General features: G+C 43.2%; 1 protein-coding gene across 5 annotated transcripts in view; it reads right to left on the bottom strand.

Moving 5' to 3' along the window:
- Window positions 1-18,079, bottom strand: part of HECW1 (HECT, C2 and WW domain containing E3 ubiquitin protein ligase 1) — a 321,611-nt gene that overhangs the window by 120,024 nt on the left and 183,508 nt on the right. For 4 of the 5 annotated variants that reach the window (XM_064487726.1, XM_031454627.2, XM_031454628.2 and 1 more), the window contains exon 4: window positions 14,238-14,332. In XM_064487726.1, coding sequence (XP_064343796.1) covers window positions 14,238-14,332 — 95 coding nt within the window. Of the gene's footprint in view, window positions 1-2,648; window positions 2,933-14,237; window positions 14,333-18,079 lie in introns of those variants that run through there. The other variant, XM_031454629.2, reaches the window with a different exon arrangement.

Raw genomic sequence — 18,079 nt, 5'->3', positions numbered from 1 at the left:
CCTATTTTTCTCACTCATCCATATCATTGTAGGTTCAGAAATTGAGCCTCAGAGAAGTTAAAGGCCACCAAGTTAAGTGGCTGAGCCGAGGTCTGCACTCGTGCCCACTGGGCACAAATGTTTTACGGAGGGCCTGCCAAAGTGCCTGGTATGGTTCTAGCTGGTCCTGGGAAACCACCCTGGGTAGGACAGGCAGGCGCATCCCTGACCTTAGAAACTATACCTTAATAGGGGAGCAAACACAAGGGAATCACATCATGACCATCATGAACAACAACAACAACAACAACAACAACAACAAAAAACAAAGCATGATGGAGCACGAGGGTGACTGGAGGTGTGCAGACACTAGGTTGGTGGTTATGGAGGCCCCTCGGAGGAGGTGACAGTGAGCAAAATCTTAAATGAAGACAGGGAGTAAGCCACTTCAACATCTGGGGGGAACGCTCCAAGCATAAAACACCAAGACCAGCTTGCTGCGTCCAAGGCTCAGAAAGACAAGCAGAACGGCTGGAAGTAAGTGGAAAAGCTGGAGGCGGGAGTAGGAAGGGGCAGGCCATGCAGGACTTGAAGGCTATGGAAAGAACGTTGTATGAAATGAAGCCAGTTTTGAGCAGAAATAGTATGTGATGAGGGGAGAAAGTTCCAGAGGACAGGAGAATTAACTATGCAGCAGACAGATCTAATCTCTGGATCAGAGTTTCTTAAAAGGCAAGATGGGACAGGGTCCTGCGCATCAATGGAGAGTTGGACGTGAGACAGTGTGGATGTGACGGCGGCACAGCCAGGGGATCCATGTGTAGGCAGGCCAATGGGAAGTGGGAAGTGGGGAGTGGGAAGGCAAGTTGGTTGGGTTCTGGTTGCCTCCATTTTCTCAGTGAAGGAAGGCAGGTCATATGGAGAGGGGACGAGTGTTGTAGGTTTGAGGAAAAAGAAGAAAATATGAAATAGTCTTCTCTAAACGGGGAAAAGGTGAGTGCTTCTGGGGAGCGTGAGAGATCCCTTGAGATTTCTGGTCATGAAGACTCTCCTGCTGCCAAGTAAGAGTAGATAGACCTGGGTTTAACCCCAGTTGGATTTTTCCAGTGATGGAGAGATAAACGGGGGAGTGAGACATGGCGGAATCTCAGCTAAGGAGGGAGGTGAAACATGGGGGTGATCGTGTGGTTAGGATCAACAGACTGGGGGTGGAGAAGTGAGCTGCAAAGCTGGGAGATGATGGTTCAAGAGTGTTGCACTTGGACCTGAGAATTTGGAAGAGATGCAGTTACTGGTGTCGGGAAGATGCAGAGTAGAATGACTGCAGTTGACCGCTGAGGTAGGTTGGCCTTAGGAACTGAGAAGCCAAAGGCTCGGATAGCTTACCCCTTTTATATGAATACAGAAGCCTTCAAAAATCGTAACAGAATGATCTCTTAGCCGCATATTATAGTATAATTCTGGATAATAAGAACGGTGGTCACTGATTTCTGTCCATGTTCATGTGTGGGATTAGATGTGCAGAGAATAGGACTCAGGACCTATAACTCCCACTTCTGGACCTTAATTCTACAGGATAACCCTGATGGTCAGGAATGTAAACTCATTTTTTTTTTTTTTTGGCATCCCTGTTTACTGTCTGGGAAATACAGGGCAGTTGGTGGTATTTTCTGTAATATTTGGCAGCAAATGCTTGCCAAATAAATACGAAAAACGTTATCCAATTTTAGACTCAAGTAAGAAGAAAAATTATGAGAAATGGTATTATTCCTTACTTTACTCCATTCTCTCCTTGCATTATTCAAGAAAGGATTTTTAGAGTGGGAACCAAGTATATAAAGGAATAAGGCAAAAAAAAAAAATGACCATATCATTGTTGGGGTTGGGTATCCTACTGGCCTGAAAGGGTGCCTTTTCTCCCTTTAAATGCACATAAACAGGGATTTGAATCCAGTTCTGACTTTAGTGTGATCTTAACTATTCTACTCCCAGCAGTCCAACAAGGTGTGTGCATATGTGTGTATACATACACACACACACACACACACACACTCACACTCACCCATAAGCAATAATTACCCCCACGTCCTACACCTGGAATAGAGTTTGTCCATACTCTTATCAGTTCAAAGTATTTCAACAATGCATATTTGGGATATCTGAGGGAACAATGCAGAATCTTCCCAAGGCAGGTGATCTGGCCATAAACCACGTGATTGTCCCAGTTACTTATAGCAGTAACTCTGAAAAGTAGATTCTGCCGCTCTTGAATAAACCTCCTCCTTGAAATTTCCCCTCTCTCCTCCCCAGCAGTCACCACACACACACAGAAGGCAAAATCACCTCTGATTGGCTCTTTAAATTCTTAAAAAATAAAAAAAGGCAATTCAAGAGACTTAGAAATTGCTAGAAAGGGTCTAGAAAGAAAAAGAATTCAAATAGCTAGATTAAGAAAAAGAATCTCAGGGTAATGTTGACATTTGTCAGCAAGCAAGATTTTTTTTTTCATCTGAAAATATTACACACGTATATACTTGGCTAATAAAATTAGAGGCTCCAGTGAAACTCAGGGAATTCTTTAAAACAACCTGTTAGTGACTACGTCCAAATGCATCTGTTTGGGTGCGTGTGCCCATGCGCTGACGCATGAATGCTAAAATTCGACTGACCTCCTCTGAAAAGCGGTCCTCTTTGGGTTCTGACGGAGCAGCCATTTCTCATAAAAGTTAGTTGCAGTCAAGCCCGCGGGCAGGGAAACTGTCCATCACCCCAAGGTTCAGACTCTGCCCAGATCCTAGGACTGCCTGTCAAGTCTGACTTCCCACCGACGGCTGAGCACACACAGGGACCTTTACGCCCTGGCATACGCCTGAGAGCTTCAGTAATTTATGGGCTTCTGCCCCCTTTGTTAAGAACAATATAGGGAAAACTCCAAAGGAGAGGAAAAAACCTGCATCTCTATGCATTAGAATGCACGGATTTCCTTCTGTGTTTTGGGGACTCCTTAAAGAAACAGCCTGGGAGAAGACCCCGATCTACAAGCGGGGGTCCTGGCTCCTCAGGCAGCCACAGCACCTTAAATCTGGGGCCCTGTTCAGGTGGTTGAAGGAAGCGGGACCTAATGATCTACCAGACCTGAGATTAATTATTGAGAGGTGCAGGGAGGGCGACAAACTCTTGAGTAAGCGCATTTGAGGGCTTTGTGCCCTGGCTCTGTCTTGCCTGTTGTGCCCTCTGAACCAAAGAAATGAAGCGATCGGAGTTAATTCGCTTGTTAATCAACCTGAACTTGACTTGCCTCGTAGACCAAGAAAGGCTAGAACCCTGATGCCAGTTCGCTGTACAGGATAACTACGGATGTTAATTAGGTCTGAAATGTGGTGGGCCAGGGAGGGGCAGCCCTCCCCCTTCTTTCCGGCCGGCATCCCCACCTGTGCCCGAGGTGGGGGGGGGGGGCGGGGGGACCGGGCCCCCCTGCCAGTGCCGGGCATCTCTGCCTACCAGACGCTGGATGCACTGCCTTCCCAGGAGTGCCTTCATTCACGCTGCTCACAGGTCAGAAAGGAGTGAATTTATCACGCCAGCTCCGTGAGGTCTTTGGGAAGTGAGAACTTACTGTCTCTTAGACCCTTTCCCTGAAGGAATGTTTTTTTTCTTTCCCCAGCATGTGACCACGGAGTTGAACAATGGAGGTGAAAGGTGCAAATTGGAAAGCAGCATCTTTATAATTTGAGATTTCTTATCCTTCCGTAAAATGTTAATAAAAAGTGTTTCTCTAGAAAGTCTGTTTAGGATTTAAAAACCAGTATGTTTTCAGCTAGACTGTTGTCAACCTGACAGCCATTTATTGGCCACTTTCTGTGTAAAAGCCACTGTGCGGGTGGCCCTGAGGGGCCCTGGAGCCCAGATGCCGGCTGGCCACCCCTCTCGCCAGGACACTTGTGGACTTTGTTCCCAACGCTGGCTCCAAGGCCAGAGGTAATCCTTTCTGCGGGGCCCCGAGGCTCTTTGAGGGCTGGGATTACAAGCGATATTTTCCTCTTTGCTTATAAGTATTTCCAAGGAGCACATACTATTTCTGTATTTTTAGATGTTAAAAATGATGACATCCTATATACTTACTTTGGCCCTCATTTTAATTTTAAAAACCTCTAATGTTTCATGGTTAAATAAGCAGAGTAAAGGGTGAGTATATATTTGCTTTGTTGGATTGTGTAGAAATGACTAAGTTCATGTCAATAAAAATAAAATAAAATTTCAGGTATATATACATATATGTGTAAATATAGGTCTGTGTATGTTTATATTTATATGTACATGATGAGGGAAACAGGACTGGCTCTTAAAAGAGCTGTCTAAAGATCAGGGGCTTCTCCAGTGTTGTTTCATTAAAGGGTCCCCTCAGATTAGAAAATTAGAATCAAATCCTTCTCGGTGTGTGTGTATATGTGTGTGTGTTTGTGTGTGTATGTGTGTGTATATGTGTGTATGCGTGTATATGTATGTGTCTGTGTGTATGTGTGTGTGTTTGTGTGTATGTTTGTGTGTCTGTGTGTATGTGTGTATGCATGTGTATGTGTATATGTGTGTTTATGTGTGTATCTGTGTGTGTTTGTGTGTGTTTGTGTGTTTGTGTGTATGTGTGTATGTGTGTATGTGTATATGTGTGTTTATGTATGTGTATGCGTGTGTATGCGTGTGTGTGTGTGTGTATGCGTGTACGCGTGTGTATGTGTATATGTGTGTGTTTATGTGTATGTGTGTATGTGTATATGTGTGTGTTTATGTGTATGTGTGTATGCATGTGTATGTGTGTATGAGTCTGTATGTGTGCATGTGTGTATGTGTGTATGTGTTTGTGGATGTGTGTGTGTGTGTGGATGTGTGTGTGTATGTGTGTGGACGTGTGTGGATGTATGTCTGTGTGGATGTGTGTGTGGATATGTATGTGTGTGGATGTGTGTGTGTGTGGATGTGTATATAGTAACAGTTGACGGATGGAAGGGTGATTTTTCCTGGAGCGCAGGGAATGCGCAGCAGACATCTGGGGTAGACTGCATCGAGCCAACTCAAGGAGACAATGGGTCTCTTTTGGATTGAACCCTGCCCCTCCTCCTTCCCCCTCAAAATCATACGTCAAAGGCCTAACTCCCAACGGGGCCTTTGGAGAGGTAATTAAGGGTAAATGAGGTCTTTAAGCTTGGGCTCTAATCCAACAGGACTGGTGTCCTTTATAAAAGGAAGAGACATCAGGGATGCAAGTGCACAGAGAAAAGGCCATTTTTCGGACCCAGTGTGAAGACAGTGGTCTGCGAGCCAAGGAGAGAGGCCTCACGAGAAATCAACCCCGCAGATACCTTGATCTTGGACTTCTAGCCTCCAAAACTTTGAGAAGCTGAAATGAAGCTGATGGGGAAACGTTATCAGGAAACCACGTCTCCAGGCCCAAGACCCCCACATGACCGTTTAGAGTGAGCTTTCACTCTTTGACTCTCTCCCCCAAAACTGAGCAAATTTCTTAATGTGGGGCCAGGATGGGGCCCGAACTTCAGGGGTGCCTCTTAGAGAGGTGTGACTGTGGGCAGGGCCTGGGTAAATTCTCTAAGAGAGGATGCCTTTGTGGCTGTGACTTCCCTTCTCTTCTCTTTTAGAAGAATGAGTCCGTCTGATGTGCAAACCAAAATACAGCTGTCTCACTGTTGCCCTGCTTTAGTTTAATCAAAACCTCAAGGGACTTTTGCTGACGTGAATAGCATGTCTGCACGGTCTGGGCTAAAGGAGAACAGAAAAAACAAGGGCTAAATCAGGAGTTATGGCTACAGGATGCACATAATTTGGTCTATTCCATCTCGAGAGCCCTGATCATGTTCTGCGCCTGCCCATCCTTGGTCCCCCCCAAAGTGTCCCATATGACCACTTACCACGGCACATCGAATAGTTCTCTGTTATTGTCTGCTTTCTCGTCTGTCTCCCTGGTACTCACTGCTTCGCATCCCAGGCCGGTGGCTTCAGGAAGATGGGGATTTAACTTGTTCAGTCTTCTACGCCTCGTAATTAGCAGAGAGGAGTTCATACACACACACATTTACTGAAAAAATTAATTACTGAAGCCACAGGCTACACAAAGATGTGCAAAATAACTATGTGCTAAACAGACCTCCAAACTTGAGAGACCAGAGTCCTGCATGGATTGTGGGGGGTTGGATACTGAGGATGTGGGGATGGGTCCCAAGGAAAGAGGATTAGAAGCAAGGGGCTCTGAGCACCATAAACCACGTTAGGAGTGAGATGAAATGGGGCTGTGGATTCTCAGCTAGAAGAAATTCTGCATTACACTGACATCTAACCACCAACCTCTCTATCCTCCTTAGAAACTCGTTTCTCATTCCATCTGTGGTTTTGTGGAATGGAGACAGAATTTAAAGCTACAATAGTCAGGAGATCTTGTAAAATACCCCCTTACAAAATCATTCTAAGGCACCACCGGTAAATGTCTGGGCGACCTTGATCGTCTGCATGTAAATAAAGCATGTGGGCAATTTTAGCTCGCGCACTCAAGTTTACATTCATCACGCTTTATCTGTAGCATTTGATTGACAGCTTCCACAAATTAAAACCTGCTCTTAAATTCACCCCAAAGGAAAATCTAACTGAAATAGATATGAAGGAAAGAAATTAAAAATTAGAATATTGTACTGTATAATTACTTCAGACTTCTTGCAGTCCCGGTGTAAATGGGATTATTTCATTTATACACTGATTTTCAGAATGATAGGGATAAAAACATAGTAGGCTTTTGTATCATCATAGGATTGTTGATGAAGTTCTTTTTTTCAGTGCCTGTTTTGACATACTTCAAAAATAAATTATGAACGTGTCAGTGAGGTGACAGGCAAGACAGAATTAATTCACAAAAGGCTCCTACCGCTATCACGAAATCCAAATCATAAACTAAATACCATGTCATCTTCTCAAAATGTCATGGAACCAGGTTTCTAGATCAAGACTGGAAATGAGGGCAGATTTAAGACTATGATTTGATTGTAGGGCGTGAGTTGCATGAGATCACGAAAGGCTTGATTCTGACTAACTGCTTAAAAAGCCCTGTTGTCTGATGATTTAAGGAAAATGGATGTGAATGTGTCCCAAGCCCCTCTTGCATTGTGTAGAGGAAATTCTTTACATAGCCTAACTCATTGAAAATTGAAATTATGAATTCTATGGCCATACCACCCTTCACGCACCCAATCTCATCTGAAATTAGGGGAAAAAAATAGCCCTTAGGAAGTGCTTCTGATTGGAGGCTTGTTTAAGGCTGCCTCTGACTGTGCGGCTGTGAAAACCAGTGCCCAGTCTCTGGATACTGGGAACCCTCATGAGAGCAGTACTGTCTATCCCAGTTAAAAAGAGATAATAAACCCTCTGCTCCTTGATTAAATTTTTTGATCCCCCTCTTTGACTTATTTTGGAGGGAAGCAGAGACTCCATGCGGACACACAGGATGAAGGAGACCCTTTGGTCATTTGGGAGACCTTCACCAAAATTGATGATGCATCTTGCTAGATGCTTATCAAAAGTAGCTTCACTGAAACAAAACAAAACAAAACAAAACAAAACAAAACAAAACAAAACAAAACGCAGCTTCCATGCTTATCAAAAGCAGCTTCACTGAAACAAAACAAAACAAAACAAAGCAAAACAAAACGCAGCTTCCGTGTCGGTGGAAATGCAGTTTGGTGCAGCCATTATGGAAAACAGTATGGAGATTCCACAAAAGACTAAAAATAGACTTATCCTGTGATCCAGCAATCCCACTCCCGGGCATATATCCAGAGGGAACTTTAATTTGAAAAGACACCTGCACCCCAATGTTCATAGCAGCACTGTTTACAATAGCCAGGTCATGGAAACAATCTAAATGTCCATTGACAGATGACTGGATAAAGAAGCTGTGGTATATTTATACAGTGGAATACTACTCAGCCATAAAAACTGACAACGTAACGCCATTTGCAGCAACATGGGTGCTCCTGGAGAATGTCATTCTAAGTGAAGCAAGCCAGAAAGAGAAAGAAAAATACCATATGATTTCACTCATATGTAGAATCTAAAAAAAAAGACAAATGAACTTACTTACAAAACAGAAACAGACTCACAGACATAGAAGACAAACTTATGGTTACCGGTGGGGGCAGGGTGGAGGGATAAAGTGGGAGTTGAAGATTTGCAGAGACTAACTACTATATACAAAATAAACAACAAGTTTATACTGTATAGCACAGGAAACTATATTCAATATCTTATAGTTACCTATAATGAAAAAGAATATGATAACGAATATATGTATGTATATATATATATATGACTGAATGACCATGCTGCACACCAGAAATTGACACAACACTATAAACTGACTATACTTCAATTAAAAAAAAAAAAGCAGTTTCAAGCAGCAACGGATCTTGCCACCTCATCTCTACCAAATACAAGAGCACAAGACTATTTATTACAAAACCAAGGTGTCTTGCAAATTCATTGGCTTATGTCTAACCATTCCAGATGGCTAGTCATATCAGTCATTTACCTGTGAATTAATTTTGCAACTAGTTTGGTTGGAGTATTTTCCAGCTGGTTTCATAACTTTAAAGTAGCTGTTCCCTAGTGGCTTTATTATGATTTAAAATATTTGAGGGGAATGATCTGCTTTTAAAATTCTTAAGACAAGTATTACTACAGCCAACCTTAACGACTTAAGAGTTTGGGAGTTATTAATCACCTATTTGTCTATTGCAGGAGACCCAGACTATTTGTGGATGAATGTCTTGACCTGATGAATTTATGAATTCATCCCCAAGGAAATGTTCTATTGAGTTGTTTTGTTTTGTTTTTGAGAGTGTCAACTCTACCTTTGCTTAGAAGGTCTGACAATGGGAATAAGTCTTTGTACGTGAACTTATGGAAAGATATTTCAAGTTTTGACAAAGAAATTTACTTTGAACTGTAGGCTGTTCAATTATTATCAGAAGCTTGGTTTCAGAGACACTGGGTTAAAGTGGTGAAATAAGAAGAACTTGAAATGTTCACTTCCAATTTCTCACTGAAAAAGCTAGAAGTACAGATTATACAAATGATAGATAGACAGACAGATAGAGAGACAGACACATAGACAGACAGAGAGACAGACAGACAGACAGACATAGACAGACAGACAGACAGACAGATTAGATAGATAGATAGATAGATAGACAGACAGATAGATTAGATAGATAAATAGACAGATAGACAGACAGACATTAGATAGATAGATAGACAGACAGACAGATAGACAGATAGATAGATTAGATAGATAAATAGATAGGTAGATAGACAGACAGACAGACACATAGATAGACAGATAGACAGATAGATAGATTAGATAGATAAATAGATAGGTAGATAGACAGACAGACAGACAGACACATAGATAGATAGACAGATTAGATAGATAGATAGACAGACAGATAGACAGATAGATTAGATAGATAAATAGATAGATAGACAGATAGACAGACAGATAGACATTAGATAGACAGACAGACAGATAGACATTAGATAGACAGACAGATAGATAGACACATAGATAGACAGATTAGATAGATAGACAGACAGACAGACAAACAGATAGACAGATTAGATAGACAGATAGACAGACAGATAGATAGACAGACACATAGACAGAGAGACAGACAGATAGACAGACAGATAGACAGACAGACAGACATAGACAGACAGATAGATAGATAGACAGATTAGATAGATAGATAGACAGATAGATAAATAGATAGACAGACAGACAGATAGACATTAGATAGATAGACAGATAGATAGACACATAGATAGACAGATTAGATAGACAGACAAACAGATAGACAGATTAGATAGATAGACAGACAGATAGACAGACAGATGGATGGATAGATAGATAGACAGACAGACCATTGCAATGTGAAGTAAGGAAAAGAATGATCCAGATAAATAGCATCCTGAAGAAATTTCCACAATTTTTAATGTCGATGATGATGGAATACGAAATACAGACCTGGACTACATATGGTCCAGCCTCTCAATCTGGGGACCTCTCCACACTAGGCCCCAAAGGAGGAAGGAACTTAATGTCCTCTGCCTGCCCCTCACTCTGGAAGCCTCTCCTCCTTGGGCCCTGCCTCCCGAGCCTCCTACCTCCAGCGGCCACTTATTTTTTGTGTCCAGGGGCTCCAGTCCCCAGGCCTCAGTGCTGCTGGGGACGAGGGAAACGTGGCGGCCACTGCAAGGCCAAGTGGTCGCTCCGCGGGGTAGGTTTTGAAAACAAGGCTCAGGACTTTGAACACATACTGGGAACAGCTACGGATGCGTCTAGAGTCTCCGCACTGTCGGGGAGCCCAGCAGGCAGAACGGGTGCCCTCACCCTGCCCAGGAGATGCCCACTGGTTACAGGATGCCTGCTCCATCCCGCAGAGGGGAAGGAGGGTTGAAAACCTCCTGCGGAGACAAAGACCTGAAGGGGGAGGCCTGGAGGCTCACAGTGGATGGTGTGATGAACTAGGGCGGTTTACCTGCCCTGTCCTTTGGCAAATGGTAGGTGTGCATAGAATTCTGCCCTTTGATGCATAAATGGAGAGAGGAAAAAGCACTCGTGGGGCTTATTCAGAGATTGTAAAGCACCAGGAGAAGACAGCATGGACAGAGATATTGGGAGGAAGGGCTTACTTTTGAAAATAAAAGGATGACATAAAACATACGCTGAGTGCTCTGGGTAAGATACAAAAACTATGAAAAATACAAAGTGCAGGGTGATAGTTGGAAAATGCTCAGTTAAGTCAAACTTACACTTACACCAAACACAATTAGGTCTCTTCCCCACCAGGTCTGTGGCATTTCACACCCCCCTGTCCCGGATGTGCAGAGGCCAGCCGGCACTCACGGCCCTCCCAGACCTGGCAGCGTGCTGTTCATTCACGCTGCCTGACTCAGCATGCATGGCCCTCCTCTGAAAGCCTTCCCAGCGGCTGCAGACCCCTCCTCACGGCTTTCCCCACACGCAGCACGATGGGTTTTCGCGCTCCAGTACCGAGCATTTCAGATAGCAACATTGTTTATAATAAATCAGACAGCATTATCGTTTATAACAGAGTACCTGCGTTCCCAGTGACAGGGTACCTATGACCCTAACCCATCACAGTTTCTGATACACAATTAAGACCAATAAGTGAGCATCTCAGAAAGCCAAGGGCAGGTGACCACTGCTTTTTATACCAGGGACCTCCACAGATGTCTGTAGGACAAGGACTAAGGGTAAGGGGAAATGAGAGAAGAAATTGGTAAATACTGACCACCTGCTACGCTCAGAGCATTAAAATCCTCATTCTACTAAAGGCGCCTTTGACATCCTTCCCCTCCTTTTCAAAGAATTGTGGTTTTAGCCTCTTGTCCCAAAGTAACTCAAAGACTCATGGGACATGATTTAATAGCCGCGGACAGCTCTTCGTAAGAGATGAGTGCAGCTCCCACAATCCTCAATTTAAAAATGACATCTCAGAGTTTACTGACAAGTTGATTTTGGAAACCGTGAATGGCATTTTCCCTTGGAAACAGCGTGCTGGACTCCCCAGACCAAATGTAAAGCCTTATTCAACCCAGAAGTTCGCTAGATTATGCCAGCAACTGAACTGAGTTGCAAGAAGCATAAAGTAGGTTGGATTCAGCTCCACCGCCAGATGGCCAGTGGTCACTTTACCAAAAGGATGCTTTCTGCCCATGTCACAGCTGTGCTGTGAATCACCTGGAATAATGCAAGTAAATCTCCTTTGAAAAGGACACCGATGAGGGCCACTGGTAGTTTAAGTGTTATAAAACCCAACTGTGTGTTAAAAACACCGTCTTGCAGGAAAACACACGCTCCCTTCTGCTGCAGGACTCATCTCCAAGGAGGCGGTGGGCAGTTTTACTCTCTTTCTGCCCCTGGCATCACATGGGCCTCACGGTCAGGGTCTCACATGTGTGGGTTTTAAGAAGGGAAATAAAAGTTGTCTGCAGAACGTCCACTAAAGCATCAACGCAACCGATTTCTGTCCGAAACTCATTATGGGGATGTTAACAGGACAACAGCAACATGTCAGAGTTTTTCCAGATGTCTGGGCTTGAAGTAGGACCCAGGGTAGCACACGCTGAGTAACGGGACGGGGCCAGGGCAGACACAACATCAGGCCGTCTCCTGAAGCTGCCTGTCCAACATGTGATGTTTCCTCGTCTCCGACCTATGCCCTTGTCTCTGGAAAACCTAAGCTGGGTGATGGTTGACCCTGCTTCTGAGAGCCTGCCTGCAGTGCGATGCCCGGCAGCTTTTTCTGGGTACCTGGCATCTGGTATTATGTTATGCGCCTCTGATGATGTCCATCACATTGCGCATTAGTCTGAGAAGCATGTTACATCTGGAGTCCCCAGTGGGTTGAGTTCAGAGAAGCCAAATGCCCCAGAGAGCTTCTCCAAAAAGCACTTTTCCGAAGATAAGAATTTGCTGCATTTTAGGGCTGGCCATGCTCTCAGCCGTGCTCCTGAGCAGAGGAAGGTGGGGAGCTCTTTCCAACCGCTCCAGCCTGGAGCCGACAGGCCAGTCCCATCCCTGGGCAGGGCCCATCCTTCCCGAGGGATTCGTGTGTCTGGCAAGAAGCTGCCTCATCACATGACCTGCTGTGCTGTGCACAGGGCAGCCACGCCTGCCTCTGGGGGGCTCTTCCTGAATCAGCTGGACCCCAAGTCCAGCCTCTTCCTTCTCTGTGATGTGTTCAAGGCCATCCTGGTTTGTCCACCTCACCTCTGGCTCCATTCAGCCCAGGTGTCACTGCCTCCACTTAGCTGCTCCTCCTGCCTTAACCATCGGCAACATGTCTCAGTGTCTCTTTGGCTTTACCAGGTACCCTGTCTGGAGGAGGGGCCCTCACAGATGGACATGGAGGAGGGGGGTTGGCATTCCGGGGATACCCACACGTAGATTCCCATCTTAGTGTGGGAAACTGACCCACCCAATGAAATGACAAGCATCGAGATCCGGTCTGCAGGGCTAGTGTAGGAAGAATGGTAGAGCTGGGAAAAAGTGCGGATGGTCCCTCCCTCTCTTCCCCCTGCCCCTCTCGCTGTGTGTCCCCTCTCGGGGAGCCCTGTCCACCCTCACTCTCCTGCCTCAGCCCAGGGTCCAGTTCTCCTCCACGTCTCAGGAGGGAAACAGGTGGGCTCCCAGCCCTCAAACCTGCTCGTCTTACTGCTCCCATCAAGGACTCAACACCTTCACCATCAGCAGGCGGAAGGACTGACTTGTGAAACAGCAAATGGTATCTTTTAGAGTCTGAGTTCCTTCTGTATCATTCTTATTTCATTTTCGTTTCTCTCTCTCTTAACGTTATTTTTTTACATAGGAACAATCCCAAATCTTTTTTACTCACACTAGCATGGCGAAGTCCACAGAGGTTTCTGTTCAGCCTCCCCCATCAGTCATTTTTAATATATGTGAAAGGAAAAAGAATGCCATTTGTAAGGGGAGTTCAGCTGGCCTAGTCAGATGTATTGAGAACTAAGGTAAAAAGCACCATAGAGATAAAAATGAGACGGTAATTTGGGGAAAGGTAGCGTCTGTTATAGTCCTGAGCGAAGCCACACAGTAGGGGACCAAAGGTATGATTTCAACCCCTGACCCGCAATTAGCTAATTATGTGACCCCAGGCCCATTGCTTAAGCTCTTTTCCCCATTGATATACAGAAAAAGAGGACCAGACATTCTAGTCTCTTCTAGGCCTATTGTTTAATCTAAGACTATAAATTCTATTGCAGAAATTTATTTATAAGCCTAAACAAATTAAAACATATGAAAATACAAATATTTAAAACCAAGGAATTAAAAAAAAAGTGTTCCCAAGAAAGGTTCTTTATCACTGCTGTTACGCATGAGTCTATTAGAAACACGTGGCTGTCTACTGAAGCTGGAAGTGTCTCTAACAAAAAGTGGTTTGTATGCATTCGAATACGTTTACCTTTGGATCGCATTCCTCACCAGGATTTTCAGATGTGTTTCCATCCATCTGTTCATCTACCTGTTCACAGTCTATCAATTCATCTCCACATGTGCGCGCACACCCGCCATCCCCAACACACACACACTAAAACATAAGAACACACTGGGGATGTAACAGCGGGTTAGTTCGGACCAACGAGGAAGACACAGGACTTACGGGAGCCGCCGAGTTTTTGACGGTGACACTCGGGGTGGTAGCTCGCAAGGCTCCGCTCACTCCATGGTAGTATTTGAAGCAGATCTTAGTTTCAGCTGAAAGACAGAAATAGAGTGGGACTGAGAAGTAGGGTGTAAACCAGGAAGAGATGGCTTTGGCCAGAGAGGACACCCTCAGAAAGTGCGTCATCAAAAATTGTGCTGGTTTTTAGTATTTTTGTGCCCAAGTTGAATCTATTATTTAGACTTCTTAGCATCCATCCTGTTCCATTAGAAGTTATTGCTTTTAAACCCTTGGTTCTAAGATTTTAGGTGCTTTAGTGACTATCACCAGTCTGTTTCTTCTTGAATTTTCTGTTATGTAACTCATTGTGATTAATATCTTGGTAATTTGAAACAAGATTTCAAGAAGTTATTGAAATACAAGGATGAGAGGTATATTTTCTCTTTTTCTGAAAAATTTCTTGGTTCTTAAAAAAAAATTATTTCCCCTCTTAATGGAGGCACTGGGGATTGAACCCAGGACCTGGTGCATGCCAAGCATGAGTCCTACCACTGAGCTATGGCCCCTACCCCAGAGGCACATTTTCTAAACTCTGGTGGGTACCAGTGATAACGTCTTTGCATCACAATTTTTTTTTTTCTCTTCCAAGCTCTCTAGATGTAAGCAGAAAAGATACGACCTTGGGGGAATCACACTGCCTGGGTTTGCATTTCAGCTCCATTATTGACAATCTGTGAGACAAGGAGTAATTCACTTAGCCTTCCTTACCTCATGTTCCTTGTAAAATAGAACCAGAATAAGACCTACCTCACAAGGTGTTGGGTAAGCAAATAAAAGTCCTTAGAGTTTAACTAGCTGCTCAGTTAACATTATGATGATGATGACAGCTAGACGGTAATGCTGAAACCTCATAACTTTTTGGCATTTTGTTTTGCAGAGGACAAAGTCTGTAGCCAACCTGAGTCTGGCTCATTTGAAGGTGACCTGTTTTTCCTAATTTATTATTTAGAGGATTTTTTTCTTTAAATTTGAAAACTTTACTAGGCTTTGTCTTAGTCCTTTATGTTAATTTGGTTTGGAACAGCACGCAGAATCTCCAATTTGAGATCCTGTTTCTCAAATCTGGGGATTTCCCTTCAATTATAATGTTTTAACAACTAATGTCTATAATTTTCTTAGCATGCCTTTCAAATTCTGTCATTATGGAAAATATGGACAATGAATAAAAGTATCAAAAAATCTTCTATGAGTGTTTTTTGCATACTTGAGTCTAAAAACTTTATACAAGAATGCATTTTGCTTTTTGAAATTAACATTATGAAATAAGCATGTTCGACTATCAATTCCAAACTTTGATAGATAACATTCCTTGTTTTAGGGAATCATTGAATCAATTTGTAACTTGTACATATTTCCTTATTCTTGGAATTTTGGACTTCTCCCTTAAAATGAATGCCTTTTTGAAGATTATTTTTAAGCTAAAGTTTGCTTTCTAGGATAATGGAGCAAAAATTGCTAGTTATCTATAAACACCCATTCTCACTTTCCTCCTTAATAACAAATCTCAATTTTATTTTGGGTGGTAACATCCAGCTAAAGAACTGCATTTTGGAGGCTTCCTTGCAGGTCAAATTTATGTTGTTTGCCATTATTATTGGGTATGTATATTATATGCAGCTAAACCTAAACATAACTGTTGTAGAAGGATTTCTTTCTGTATACCATATAAAAGATAAGAATATTGCAGTATTTTTCCTTAAAAGATAGGGCTATTTTAAGGATTCTCCCTTCCTGTGGCCAAATTGCTTTCCAAAAAAAACACTGTACTCTTCCATCAGAAAATGTAACTCTGACCATCTCTAGAACCCTTGCTAACATTGAACATTATCAATAAAGTATAAGCTTAAAATAGCATCTTCATTTTTATCTCATATATTGGATTACTAGTGAGATTAGACATTTTTCATCAAAACGTAATTAGCCATTTGTATTCAGTTTTTTGTTTTTGTTGTTTTTGTTTTAATCCATTGAACTGTAGCTGTTTGGACTTCCCACTGCCTGGCTGATTCCTGGGTGTCTACCGTTTAGTGGACCATGTTCCTATTTTACATATATCGACAGTTTTAGTTTCCTTCCTTCCTCATTCATCCCCTGCCGTGACTCTGCATTATCTGTTGATTGCCTTTTAAACTCTTGGCGGACAATCTTATAACCTAGGGCTGTTGTTGGTGATTAGGTTCTTGGCTTGTGGCAGAAAGAATTCAGAGACGAGACATGGAGGTCAAGAAAGTAAAGTGAAGGTTTATGAAGGAGTGGACAGTATGCGCTCAAGGGGAGAGCAGGCAGGCTCAGGTGAGCAGCTGCCCTGAGTTTCTTTGACAAGTTGGTTACATAGGGTGTAAAAATGAATGGGAGGAATATTCATTGGGGAGGGAAGGGTTTGGGGTCATATTCCCTGATTTTCATCCCAACTCCACCTTCTCAAAGGAAGGAAGGATTTTTGTCCTCATTGAGTCTGGATTGGAAGTGCCGTGGCGTTGTTGCATGATGGGTACTTTTAATCTGCAGGGCTGATTTTATTGTAATGAGGGCATAATGAGCAAAAGGTTGCATTCGGACACTGGAGATTCCTGCCTCTCCCACCTCTCTTTGGCTGCCTCCCGGACACTTAATCATCCCAAAATGTGATAAGTGATTTCTTACCTGTCCAGAGGTCCCTGCTTTCCTCTGTCTGCCTAAGGACCCCTGTTGCTCACAAGATGTATGGTTTCCTGCCATTTGGCCCGAGCTCCTCCTTTCTCTGCTCATCTCTAGCTATCTGCCTGCTCCAACAGTTCCATGTTCTCCAGGGCACCTCACAGTTGTCCCCACATTAGGTCTACTGCTGTCTCAGCCTGAGATGCAGGCATCTTGTAGGTCAAGGATCATGGAGCGACTCTGAATAACACAGTGAGCAGAATGGCAAGGTAACCCCACCGAGTCAGCGTAGGGGAATGTGAGTGGCCTCACTTCAAGTTTCATTGGGTAGAAGAAAATTTCAGGTAACAGTCCTCCTGAGCAGGCACTATTAGCTTTCCTTTCAAAGAAAATTATTCCAAAGACTTTGAGTATAAAAGGTCTGGGAAATTGTATATAATCCTATGGCTAGGTGAGCAGGTGAGTGCATGGTTAGAGCCAAGAATTCCTGGAAACCTTCAAAGTATAGTAATTTTTTTTCCTGATAAATTGCTTGCAAAGATTTTTTTTCTTCTTACCCAAGTGTTTTAAGAATCTATTCCAGTATTTAGCAATTAATGGAGCTTCCTTTTATTTAACCCAAACGTCTCCAGTAATTTAAAATGACTTCTTTCTCCAACTTGAACGAGACATTGAATTGTTTAAAATTTCTTAATTAGGGATGGGCTGTGAAGGGAAGTCCCCCCACAAATGCTAAAACACATGCACATATAAGTGATTTGTTGTAAGGGCTTTTAAAAATCAATTCATCTTGCAGAATTCCATGCTACTTTGTGACAGTTACCTTCAAGAGACGTGTTTACTTAACCTCACATTGAGTCTTTCCAGGAGAAGGAGAGTAGGTACTATTTATCTTTATATTTTCCAGTGCCATGTAATGTAGGGATTCTCCATAAATGCCTGTTGAAAATGACTAATAAACTACTGGTTTCATTCGATCGATTCCACTGCCTTATTATTAACCCAGGAGTGGGTACGGTGTCCTGGAGGCACCCAATTCTTCATAGAGAACACACATTTTCTATGGTCTAAAATCACATGACCTTTGGAATAGATTCAGGTATACATGAAGACATTGTCACATTGTAGCTATTAATTGCTGT

Source organism: Camelus dromedarius, chromosome 7, assembly GCF_036321535.1.
Source record: "Camelus dromedarius isolate mCamDro1 chromosome 7, mCamDro1.pat, whole genome shotgun sequence".
In the NCBI taxonomy this organism is placed as follows: Eukaryota; Metazoa; Chordata; class Mammalia; order Artiodactyla; family Camelidae; genus Camelus; species Camelus dromedarius.
Note: the sequence above shows the minus strand (reverse complement) of the source record. Positions and strands in the feature narration are given on the sequence as shown.